Source organism: Convolutriloba macropyga, chromosome 13 (assembly GCF_964194025.1).
Source record: "Convolutriloba macropyga chromosome 13, txConMacr16.3, whole genome shotgun sequence".
In the NCBI taxonomy this organism is placed as follows: domain Eukaryota; kingdom Metazoa; phylum Xenacoelomorpha; order Acoela; family Convolutidae; genus Convolutriloba; species Convolutriloba macropyga.
The window spans coordinates 21764213-21776969 of NC_134480.1; the positions used below are offsets into that span (position 1 = coordinate 21764213).

The following is a 12757-nucleotide window of genomic DNA, read 5'->3' on the forward strand; positions in this document are numbered from 1 at the left end:
AATCAAACCGCACTTGTTTTGGTTGCAAAATTGATTCGAATTCGATATTGATTTTCCTCATTCGTTCATTACGCCTTTGCTTTGCTGAAGATGTTTCTGAAACGTTCTCCGTATCTTGACCGCTTGCTGCTGCTCCATTTTGCATTGTTTGAGCAGCTGTCTTTTGGGTATTTGTTGTTACTCACGTTGTCATTCACAGCTTTAGTTGCCTTTTCGTGCTCTGTATTCGTTGCTGGTTGCGTGCCTTTGCTTATAATTGCAAGCCAACCATAATCCAACATTTCTTGCACTCTCTTAAATCTTTCAGATTTTCTTCAACAAAATCTCCTGTGTAGGGTACAAGCTTGTTACGGCGCTGCAGATGGGTATTGCTTCCTCAGGAAGGCGAACAGTCTGTTATTAGGGGAGCTTTAGTTTGTTATACTTTGCTAGGTCGATCTGAATCTTTTTTTTTCACCAACTCTTTGTTTAATGTTAACTTTTTCCACTAAATCTCTAAGCTTCGTGTAGTATAGGATTTGTACTTGTTGATACTGTATGGGTATTGTACACCACGTTCAACTTTTTGATGAAATTTGAAATGCTTGGTTGCTTCTTGCTTTTGCTTTGTTTGTTTCCTTTAAGCAGGTCTTGCTCTTCAAATTCTTTATTGAATTGCAATTTTCTTTCACCTCACTGGCCTTTCGCTTTTGATTCGGTTTTTTTGTTGGAGGCTTTCGGCACTCTCTTCATCAAATTAGACAGCAGTTTGCCTTCCACTCTCCGGGTAGGCGTACCAAATGTAACGGCTGATCTCCTATCAAAGGCAAAGAAAATTTTACAACGCCCAGTTTGTTTCAGTGGTTTCAAATGTGTCCGAATATTATGTTTTTAAGGTTAACTTTTGTAAACTGTATTGTCCGCTACACTGTAGATTACCGTTGCATTTCTTGATACTCAATAAAATAAAATAACTACTTGTTCAAATTTTTTGCTTCAATTTGGCAAAAATGCAAAATTTCATATAACTAATTAGTCTCAAATTAAGAGTTTTTCAATTATATCTCCTTGACCATAAACGCCAGTAAGATATACGTTCGCAGGATTATGAACAGTAGGTAGGCCTACTATCTGATGTAAAAAAGATCAGCAGTTACTAAACTGCGTTGGCGGGGCTCCCTTTTCTATTTTATACCAAATCTTGATACATGGGCTGAACATACCATTTGAAAAAATCCGTACTAAAGATTCAAACTCAAGCAAACTTGGCAGCGCACAAGTTTGTCATACAAGTAATCAAGAAATTGAACTGTGTTGATTAATTGATCTTTGAGAAACAAAACAACAATTTCTCCCTCAGATTTGAATATTCTGAGTTAATTTAATGAACAATTTTTTTTTCAATTGGCTTCATAAATCACCAATACCAAAACTATGCTTGGTTTTGCCAAAAATCTGTAAGAAGTTTTGAACGTATTATCTCTCAGGAATTTTCTTTCTCCAAACAAAAATTTTTGTGAATATCATTTTTTTCTATTTTTAACAAGTAAAAGTTAAGTTAAAACTGTACAGTTAGTAAACCAATCTAGAGAAGCAAGAAACAAATAAGAAACAGAAGCAAGAGACAAATAATTTACTGCTCAAGAAATGTGCTTAAATACGCACTGTACGTGCCGTCAGTTCAATATGACAAAACTAACGACTTTCAACAGAGCTTCGGTAGTTTTTCATGCTTCTTTTATGGTGTTAGCCACGTGGGTCTACATGTCAGATTTGCATATCTGATTGGCTGTAGATAAAGATGCTAACTAAACGCGAAAAGTTTTCCGTAGCGTCAACTTTTCAGAGAAAGTTTGGTGTCATGGAAGTGTCTTAGCCTTGAAGAAGTTTTGTCGAATAATCTGCATGAATAACCGGTTGATTCGCAAACCAATCGTAAAAAATCTGATGCAATATTCTTAGTCCTTATATTGTTTTGCTGATTTTGAGATAGTTTGAGTTTGAATTTCACTTCAGGTATGATAATTACGTACCGATAATAGTTACTAATTGTAAATGATGACAAAACTGAACAAATCATTATGTCTTTGATAGAATGTGGCATTAAATTTTGCTTGTCATGCTATTCTAACTTCACTGCTTGGTTTGACCTTGAATGGATTTTTTTTATCATGAAGAGTAGCCTCAACGCATGTCGAAAGAATGTGAAGAGTTTTCAAGAGAGTCACTTTTTGCTGCAATGTTCTGATTCATAGGAACTCTTTTAACGGTGCAGAACGGAGGTCGAATATTCTGTACGAATAAATGAATTCGTCGCAAACCAATGGTAAAGAATCTGGTGAAAACTGTTCTGAAATTTGCAAGTTGTACATCAGTCGCAAAAAGGATTCGGAAATAGTGGAGATAGTTCAAGTTTGATTTTGAGTTTCATTTCATGAATGATATTCAAGTACTGATAATGGTTATTAATGTTAATAAATATGTTCTGACAAGCCGTCAACAAATCGATAGGGCTTTAACTGAAAATAACATTAAATTCTGCTTCTCATGATGTGCTAACTCTACTACTAAATATGCCCTTGATTGCGTTGTCTTATTTGGTAAGCAGGGTTCCGACAAATAGAGTATAGCCTTAATCAAACAGCTAGCCATCTTATCAACCAAGCAAAGTCTCGATGTCTCTGACGAACGGAAGATGACCAAATGAGTCAAAGGTAGTATGGAATGGGGTAACCATATTTAACGTCCAGTAACGTACAGGATGTAATTAGTTGCACAATGAGCCGGTCACTCATAACTAAACTTTGTTATGAAGAAAAGACATATTCTTTCAGCATGTGACAAAAACACCCTAGGAAGCAAAAAGCCTACTCAGTAACTATCACCAAACTATACTAAAGCACTTGTGCTGTACCTAAGTAGTAGGTAAATATATGTAAATATATGAATCTAATCATATCAGTCAAATGTGGAATTTAATTTCAAATTTTGGGCAAAAAATTAATTTTAGTTGCTTGCCATCAATAAAACTCGAATGCGAAAAATCTGACGGTTCGGCTGTTAATTTTTTTGCAAAATCAACAGAGAATCGTGGTTTTGACCGAATAATGAATTATGTGTCCCTAACCTAAATAATAATGTTAAACTGTTCTCTTTCGATTACTTTTTTTATCATCAAAGGTGTTCCACATCATGTCTTCGTCATACATGACCAATTTAGACAACTAGTTAAACTGTTAATCATTATGTTGTAATATGTTTTCAGACAAGTTTTGTAATCCAATTCCACCTACTAAAAAATGCGACAGTGCAATTGATTCAAAAACCTTAAATATCATTTTCGAAGGTTGATTTCTCCAAAAAATATGGTGAACGCAAATTAAGCCGAAGTAAAAGTAAGCCGACATAAAACAAGCCGAAAGTTATGTTATAGTTAAAATGTATCAGAAATAATACATCCTTAACTGGTATAGTAAACACTGCGCATAGTATTATAGTGCAAAATATATTCCAATGCAGCAGAGAAACAAAATACGTCAATTTTTAGACATCTAGTGGGTACGGGCCTCAGCGGACCGCTGTCCATGGCCATATCTTTCATCATGCTGTGGGATGTAATCCGGAAACCGGATAACAGTTATCGCAGTGAAGCCGCGATGCGCGTGAAACCTAAAATACGGGTATCCCAAAATTCTTCGGCTTACTTGACCTCATTTCATTTCCAAAATTCGGCTTGCTTAACTATCGGCTTAATTGACCACCACCTAAAAACTTATAGCGAGCAATTAGCATTTGCGTTTTCCTGAGATATGAGATATATATATATATATATATATATATATATATATATATATATATATATATATAGCAACCCTACCCGTTACTATTATTTAAAACTAGAATCTTTCTATTCGCATGGGTTCGACTTGGGTTTTATGAAAAAGGGTTACCAGAAAATCTCTAAGTCTTATTGTTGAATACACTTATTTAACTTACATGGTTTTCTCTTTAGAATAGGTTTGAATAACAACTGAGGCAAAAGAATTCAATTCTAAGCTCCGGCGTTATAGTAAGTAAGAAATCAGATCAGTGAAATAGAAATTTATATACAATCCAATATTGAGAGTTTTTCCGCCTCGGGGGGTTTCCACCACATGTTACCGATAAGCGTTCAATTTCTGACTTGTATAAAGTACAATGAACTTATTAAGAACGACCAACGAACTCTTAACTACAAGCTGGAAAACTAAGCAAAATGACTCACCAGAATCTTGGGTTGTTACATATATATATATATATATATATATATATATATATATATGTGTGTGTGTGTGTGTGTGTGTGTGTGTGTATGTATATTGCCATGTCAGAAAACTAAAAAAAATTGTCGAGCAATTAGCTCATTAACAATCAATATTCCATGATGACAGGTTCATAATTTGCTCTAAAACACGTGTTCTTGCTCATGCAGTAACCCACATCAGAGTAAAACTCATCAGAAATCAATTATTTATCTCTGAAGTTGCACAAAAACAAAAAAAACATAAGAGATAAGTATGAATGGCTCTTCACAATTGTTTATACTGATGAAGCAGCTCAATGATAAAGGTTATGCCAATTACCACTTAACGTCACTCTAGTTATGAGGTTCCTCTATATAATAGTTCATGATGTAGTCTATCCAGTCATAGAACACTGGCACGTTTGTGAAAAAACTTCCATTATTGCAGCAGTGCCGAGGGGTGTCCTCTCTGGCCATGGAGAAACTGGCCACTCCCAAAACGCATTCAGGAGTCATAGTGCCACAAGCAAACTTTTCCAGGATTTTTTCTGTCACCTTAGTTTCTCAGGAAAAAGTCTTCGATCCAATATGATAAGGGCCCGAGGGACTTGGGTCGCCCATGGGGGCCCAGACCGAAAGTCAGGTATGAGCCAGACAGAGCACATGAAGATTTAGCTATCTATGCTATCAAAGTTTTATGTCCAAATATTTAATCGCACAATTCAAAATTTTTGATGAAAAGGAACATTTTTGGTAAATATATACTACATAAACGATCGGAATTTTAGAGCTTAGTTACTCCACGGTTAGAGGCACAAAAAGATTCAAATATTGATTCAATAATCAAGCTGGGGCATTTTTGATAACTATATAAAATCACCGTAGAAAAATTCGTGGAAGGGGAATTTCTAAAATGAGTAATTACGCTAAGTTGAATTCCTTCTTACTCTTCACTATAGTTCTAGGAAAGCTTAAGGCAAGTAGACCTCAAAACCGACGACACTTGCACCAAATTCTGCGCTCCAATATCTGAAGAATTCCCAGAATTTTTTCTGCTAAATCTTGAGGCATGTGATTTTTTATTTTAAAAAAGTTCGAGTTGATAGAGTTACTAAAAAAGCAACCAAGAACCCAATTATCTATCTAATTGGTGTATGAAATTGCATAACCCTGGTCAAATAGCAAGTTAACTCAGTTAACTGAAATCCTACCTCAAAGTGACAAAAAGATGGGTAACACTGTGATGTTGAGAATGATATAGAAAACAGAAATTAATGTTCGCAGTGAAGCAATCCAAGCTAAATTTCCTGTTGACTTTGCAACTTCGGTTTTCTTCTGCAATTTAGAGCAGACATTAATTGTTATTATTGTTTACAATCCACCTCATGATTCGCCTTATCGCTTAGAAATTGAATTGTTTGAAGCTTATGTACAAAATTTCATTAGTTCGGCACATGAAAAAGTTTTTAAAAACAACTTAGATCTCACCAATGTGCTCATAGTAGGTGATATAAACATTCCTGGAGTTGATTGGAGTTTTCTAAGCAGTGATAATGCCTTTGAAAAAAGTTTTGCCAGGTTTATCGAAAATACAGATTTTGTTTTCTCATAGAGGACACAAACATTAAAGATGATTGCTTTCTTGCTATTTTTCCTGATAAGCACTGAAATGCATTTTTCGCGCAGCCAGGTTGGGCAATCAAAATAAACTTATTCTTTCCGAAAAGCAGATCTTCCCAAAATTGCTGAAAGATTCAGTTTCTTTGATGCCTCAGCTGGAGATATAAACCACACCTCAAAACTGTTATGATGAAATCAACTTTTGCTTGTTCCTCGGAAAACTAGAAGACGGAGGGAAGCTCCGTGTTACTTTTAGTCCCATTCTATTCAGACAGAGAATATTCTGAATGGAGCCAAAAGCCGTCAAAGAGACAATAACACAATTGAAAGAATCTACCCGATTCAATTGAACTAGATAAAACAGTATATCCTTAATTCCTTTGCAGGTTTAACTTTGACAGAAGTTTTTCAAAATATTAAGAGCTTTCATCGTGTTCCTTATCTGCCCACTAAGATGAAATGGGGTGGAAACACTTTTTTTGGATCGCTGGAAATTGCCAATGCCTTCAATCAAACTTTCGCATCTGTTCTCAAAAAAAAACACGAGCCCTTTTCACTGCCACTTGCTTCCGCAGACCCCACAATTTGTCTAGAAGACATGTATTTCACTGAAAAAGAAGTAAAATTGATGGTTCTAGGGTGTCATTCGGGTTCTGAGTGATACGATAAATTGCAGCCAATTTTATTGAAGTCTTTTTCAGCTGCAACTGTCCCAGTTATTACTGAGATATTTCACATATTTATAAATGAGCAAGAGTTTCCAAAGAGCTGGAAGAAAGCAATAATTAAAGCAAAAAAGTGTCAAGAATCGACATAAAGATTAAGAGACCAGTGTCAAAGTTGTTGTAGAGAAAAATTAGGGATCGTTGCATGGTTTTTGTCCCAAGCATTCTACAATCACTCAAATGCTTGAATACTCTGGAAAAATTTTCGTTATTTGAATTCTAGAGAGTCTGCATTAAATTTTTATCTCGATATTGCAAAGGCGTTCAATGGAATAAATCACAATGCAATTTTGTTGAAGCTTCTGCGTTTTGGATTTGATAACCAATTTCTCGATTTCTTTTCAGAATATTTATCAAACAGAACGCAGTGCCTGTATATTAAAAATGAGTATTCATCAGAGTTAAATGTTACGAGTGGTGGTCCATAGGGTTCAGTGTTCGCAGTTTCTATATTCGCTGTGTACATTAACGACCTTCCATCCCTAATAGCGAACAGCACATATATGTTTGCCGATGGCACAAAATATATTGAAAGTCAAAAAAATTTACTTTTGCATCAAAAAATGTAAACAAAGGTACCAAATGGTCGAAAGAAAACAGGTTGGATTTCAACAAGGCAAATTTTGAAGCAATATGTTTTGATATGAAAAAATTAGATCAGTGTAGTGTCCATTTGTATGCAGAGGATACAGAAATTACAAGCAAATCTTGGGTGAATGATTTTGGCTTAATTTTATATAATAAGTTGGACTGGGATAATCATATCAGTGAGCGGCTGATGAAGGCACAACAAAAGTTTTTCTTCTTGAAGAGAAACTTTCTTTTTTCTACAAATACGAGAGTAAAATTAAGTTTATGCAAAGGTTACATTTTATCAGTTCTCTTTTACGCGTCAGATGTTTGGTTCTCAAATTGGCCAAATTGCGGAAAATAATAAATGATGCAAAGACGAGCGCTCAAGTGGGCTTACGAATAAGAAATTTTTTACCGATAGTGACTGCAGTCAGAGCCTTATTTACCACAATTTGTTGCCAATCAGTTTTCTGTTGGTTCGAAATGATCTTTTCATGCTGAACAAAATATACAACTGTGTTTGATGATTATTGGAAAAATTCAAGAGACCGCGCGCTAACCGTTCTGCAGCAAAACAATTGTTGAGGACGAACTTCAATTGGACGAAATCAGTCAAATTGGAAGAATATTTTGTTTGGAGAGTTGTAAAATATGCAAATGTTCTCACAGAAATGACGTCTCATATTTTGACTGGACATTTCCAACAGTATTGTTTTGGAAACAGTTGAACACTCTATTGAAATTAAAGCCTGTGAACTTTAAGTACTATCAGTATCCTCTAAATTGGTCTGTTTTTGCAACTAATTAAAAAAGTGATTCCCGTATCTCGGGTACCAAGTCAATTTAATAATAATAAAGGTGTGTGATGTTCTACCTAAGACGTACGGTAATGAGGCGGTAAAATGATGGACTCGAAAAAGAAAAACCAACATCTGCTTTCATGATAACATTGTTGATAGACACTCAAATGCGAACAGGCTTTTAAACCCACCTAGGAAGAGAAATCTCTAACACAAAATTCTCCCGCAAAACATGAGTAGCCCAAAGAAACTTTTGACACCCGGATCCGTGTTTAAGAAGACTGAAGTGTTCCTCTCTCGAAATAACGAATTTGACAAGTAAGAGATTGCGGCTGGAACCACCGACACAGCCAAATTGTAAACGCTGTGGAAAGGAAGAACGGACCTAAGCATCACATAAATTGAAGAAAACTCAAAACAAAAACCTAACGGGGTTAAAATTGAAGGACACAGCGGCAATTTTTTTAAACAGAAGGGTGATAAAATATGAAAAACAAAAATATGATAAAACCAGCAACACTTCATCCATAAGATATAATCAGGCCCCGAGTCTTCAAAAAAGGCCAAAAAATGTTGCTGCGCGAAAAAGATCTCCGCTTTCATTTGCTGGCCCGCCAAAAATGCCAAATGAAAGATTCCTCAAATCAACTTCTGTCTTCTCAACAGGACGACAACAAGTTGACTTCTATAATCTCAGAACAAGTCACAGGTCGAGAAAAATTCAAATTATTTTGATTTGAAAATACTGTTAGATTTCAACCTATAAAGCGATAATATAGCTAAAGTGGGAAGCAATTTGGATTGTAATTTGTCCTAGGTTTGTCAATTACTATCAAGACGCAAATTTTATTGTTCAAACTAGTGCCAACCTGGCTGAACAGCAATTGGAGAGTTGTTGTTCAGCTAGGGCAACACAGCTCCTTGCCCGATCATTGGAAGAGTTCCTTCTATCACTCAGTCATCTAATTATAACAGACGACGTTATACTTCTACTCGGGGAACCCTTTATGCAGATTCAGTGTGTTAGGCAAAAAAACCCCGATGATGAAATTAAAAATGAAGTCTTCCAATTTTTGAAGCGAAACTTATTTATTGGCTACTACTTGTTTTCCATAACTAGGAGATTTTTTTATACCTATGTAGTCGATACGTCTTTAACAATTTTCTGTAAAAATTGTGTAATTATGCTTAAAATTTTTTATCTGGTACTGTTAAAACTTGCTGCATCCTAAGAAGGAAATGCGATATTTAGGTTACCCTAGATGTCTTTATATTATATTTGATGCAGTTTAAACTAAATCTTATTTATATTTTAGTAGAGGTCATTTTTATTTCATTTTAACGGGTTCATGTCTTCTCTGTATTTTGCTCTGAAGATCACTCAATTTAACATACCCAAGTGAAACATTTTTTGGCCCTACATTTATTTTTCTGTCTCAATCTCTTAGTTTTGCAGCCTGTGATCAGTTTCGAAACTCATATTTTATACCTCTCCCCGTTTTCATGCTTTAACTTATCTTAAGAAAATACTACGCGATCCGGTCCCCCAGTTTAGTTGGAGAATACATGAGCATAGAGCTGAGCATAGCAGCGCAAAATCCAATTTATGATGTTGTATTTTGACTTTCATTAAATTTTTAAGAACATCTGCCTCAGTCGTCTAATGGTTTTCCTTACAAAGTTTCAGAACTTTGCGCAATTTTCAGCACAAAATGATTTAATTTTTTTAAAAAAAAAACTGTGAAAACAAGTGTGAATGTTAACGAAAACATGTACGTCACTTTTTGAGAAATAAAACTTCAAAATGGATTTTTTGATTGTGTAAATTGTAATTTTTCGTCAGCAGCAAAATTGTAGTCGTATTTCCAGTCGAAATTGCAGAACTATGTTCTTAAGTATATTCAACTCCTCTTTATACTTGTTATTTTTGTAGATTTTCAGATTATTGCGCCTTTTAATATATTAAACAGAATCAAATTATTCGAAAACAAGTGAATATTTAACCATGTGGTTATGTTTCTATTCATGAATTTAAATGTTTGCAAATCAAAAAGTAGAAACATTTCCAGGTCTCGCCCATTACCCTTGAATGCAGATTTAAAAATGGAAAGCTAATTTTTGAGAAAATTGAGGTCTCCCAAGTCCACGTCCTCGTTAAAAATTTGGTGCAATGTCCTCTTTAAAATCAGGGTGATATTAAACGCACGTAAGAATTTGATATGTTCAAAATTATTCGCATGGGTTCTAATAAGGTGTAAAATTTTTACCTAACCGAAATTAGATCATAACACAAGAGAGTCAAGACCCAGGTCGAAGTGCTTGTTAATGATTAAACTCATCGATAAATTTATGGGCCATGATCAGCAAAATCCCGACTATCAGCCTCGATTATCCCGTTTATTGAACTTATCTCGTTTGCAACTGTTAAAACAGAAAAAATCCCTGGTACAGAGGACCGCCATCATCCATAAGGCAAATATTCCCATCCTCAATCAACGCTTGCACACAAATCAACTCGTCCGGGCAAAGCTTTGGAAATCTTGGATCTTTGGATTGTTTGTTGAAAACAGTCTGTTTGAAAACCATTTGCTGTAATACATCTGGAATAATCGAAAGTGACGCATCAGTAACACAAGAACCCATTCCACAAAACCCAATTATTTTGTTATTAACATCGTCTGCTGTAATGATTGCTTCGTGTGGTTGACACAGCCGAATCGCTTTTTCACTACCGTTTACAATAGCGCTGTGAGTTTTGACCAAAGCAATGTCATTTACGGGTACTTCGCCCTCATCGTTGAAAAGTGGGTTCACAAAAATGCGTTCTATGCTGTACAGATATCGAGGCGAATCCTTTTGCGTGAAATCTCCGACTTCAATTTTCAAAATGTTGGTCAGGTGTTGAAGTTTTTTCACACAATGACCCGCAGTCAATACAAATCTGTCGCTTAGAATAGTTGCCCCGCAGAATTGCTGTCTGTAGAGAACTCTCGCATAGAACAGTTTTGGCATTGAAGTCACGCCATTGATAATGAGGGATGTCAGCTGTGACGTCACAAAATGATTGTTCCACAACTTTTCATTTGGCTCGAATGTATTTTTATCGATAACTAAGAAATGACAACTTGGACCCAAAAAAGTAAGAATTGTTGTATAAATCAGATTCATAATTTGATTAAATAAATAGATCAGTTGTTGTCAAAACACTAAGCTAAATAGATTTGTTTGAACGAATAAAGTAAAGATTAATACGAAGCACAGAATAACAAATTACTCCCTATTTGTCAGAGTCAAAATGAACATTACCAAATGGGTCACAATTAAACAAAATATTGCGTAAAAAAATTGCTGGTTTAATTATCATATTTAGAAAAAAACATATGTTGATATTCAAAACTCATTTCGACTAATGTGCGGTTTGACATCACTGGCACTAACCTTGAAAACGAAGCAAACAAACGATTAATTTTTAGCCAATATTGACAGTGAGCTCATTCGCCGACATTGAAAACAGAGAGTCATTTATTATGTGACAGATTTTCTCACAAGTTTTTGCAAAAGCACCTAAAAACAAAATGCATCTTTACATACATCTTTACAAAATGCATCTTTCCACTGTTCCAAATACGGACCATATTAGCAAAAGTAGTAAAATTATGGAGAATGTCAAAAAAAATTTCTTAAACAGTCAACAAAATTGTGCCAAACTCATAAAAATTCCAAAAGTGATATTTCCAAAATATATTTCCAAGATATTCCATTTTTCAAATTATTAAATTGAGTTTTTTGAAATATATCAGATCTCCGCGCCTGATCGAATAATTCCTTATTGCGAAATTTTCAGTAGGTTTTATAAGGCAATTGTAAAACATTCACGCTTCAAAATTTATTGGCTTATTTCTTCCATTTCTGTGCAGGAAATAATGGAATCAATTCTATTTCATACCCAAAGGTCAATTACTTCCTCAGGTCATTTGCTCATTCAGTATTTAACAATTAATTTACTTTCATTATTGTATTATGTTTTGCTTTTAGCTGGTATATTGAAAAAAATTGGCATTTTAGAAATTTTAGTTCCAAGAAATCAATGAAACCTTTTTTCCATTTGTCCCTTCATAAAATACGTAATCAATCAATGACAACTATTTTTGTTTCGATAGTTACTCATTTTCTGTCATTCTGTAGTTTTTTATTTCAAAAAATTAACTAAAAAACGAAAATTACTATTCGAAATCTCCTATATGTATACAGTTTGTTATGAGGAACAAAATTAATGAGACAAATTCTTTTTACAAAAATAGTTTTACAGTTTATGTTTTTTTCATTTTTATACCTCATATGTGTGATTTTTGGTATGATGTTGCAATTAATGGCATCACAATGAAATTTTCTCTTATTTTTCCAACTTTTCATGCGCAGAGAATGTTTATCTTTTTTTTTCAAAAAAAACAAGAAGGCAATATATTTTTTTAATTTCTAAGAAAAAGTCTGATGCCCGTCTGAATTATTGAGACGTTCTTCAATAATAATGGTTGCTGTTTCGTTTGTCTCTACATAAAAAAATAATATCATCAAATCACAAATTAATCACATTTTTAAAAGTCCTGATAGGACGTTATGTTTGCTGCGGTTGTTCAACTTGTCATTCAGTCAGTGAAAGTGCATTTTGGCCGCACGAGGTAAACTTAATTACCAAATAAAACTGCCCAAAGATTAAAAATTGAAGAGCGTCCAATGTGGCGAGCAATTGAAGCAATTTTCAATAGTTTCATAATAGA

The 12757-nt window shown here is 34.5% G+C and overlaps 2 protein-coding genes and 1 long non-coding RNA gene across 3 annotated transcripts in view; 1 reads left to right on the plus strand and 2 right to left on the minus strand.

Moving 5' to 3' along the window:
• LOC142351589 (uncharacterized) overlaps positions 1-4040 on the minus strand; it is a 30490-nt gene extending 26450 nt beyond the window's left edge. The window contains exon 1 of the long non-coding RNA XR_012760969.1: positions 3976-4040. This is a non-coding gene — a long non-coding RNA (uncharacterized LOC142351589). The remainder of the gene's footprint in view (positions 1-3975) is intronic.
• The window catches only part of LOC142351790 (protein cornichon homolog 1-like), a 460935-nt gene that overhangs the window by 205661 nt on the left and 242517 nt on the right, over positions 1-12757 (plus strand). The gene's annotated exons all lie outside the window — the stretch shown is intronic.
• On the minus strand, positions 10404-11147 carry LOC142351658 (achelase-2-like). Its single transcript, XM_075403800.1, has one exon. It carries the CDS (start codon positions 11145-11147, stop codon positions 10404-10406), a length of 744 nt encoding a protein of 247 aa, XP_075259915.1.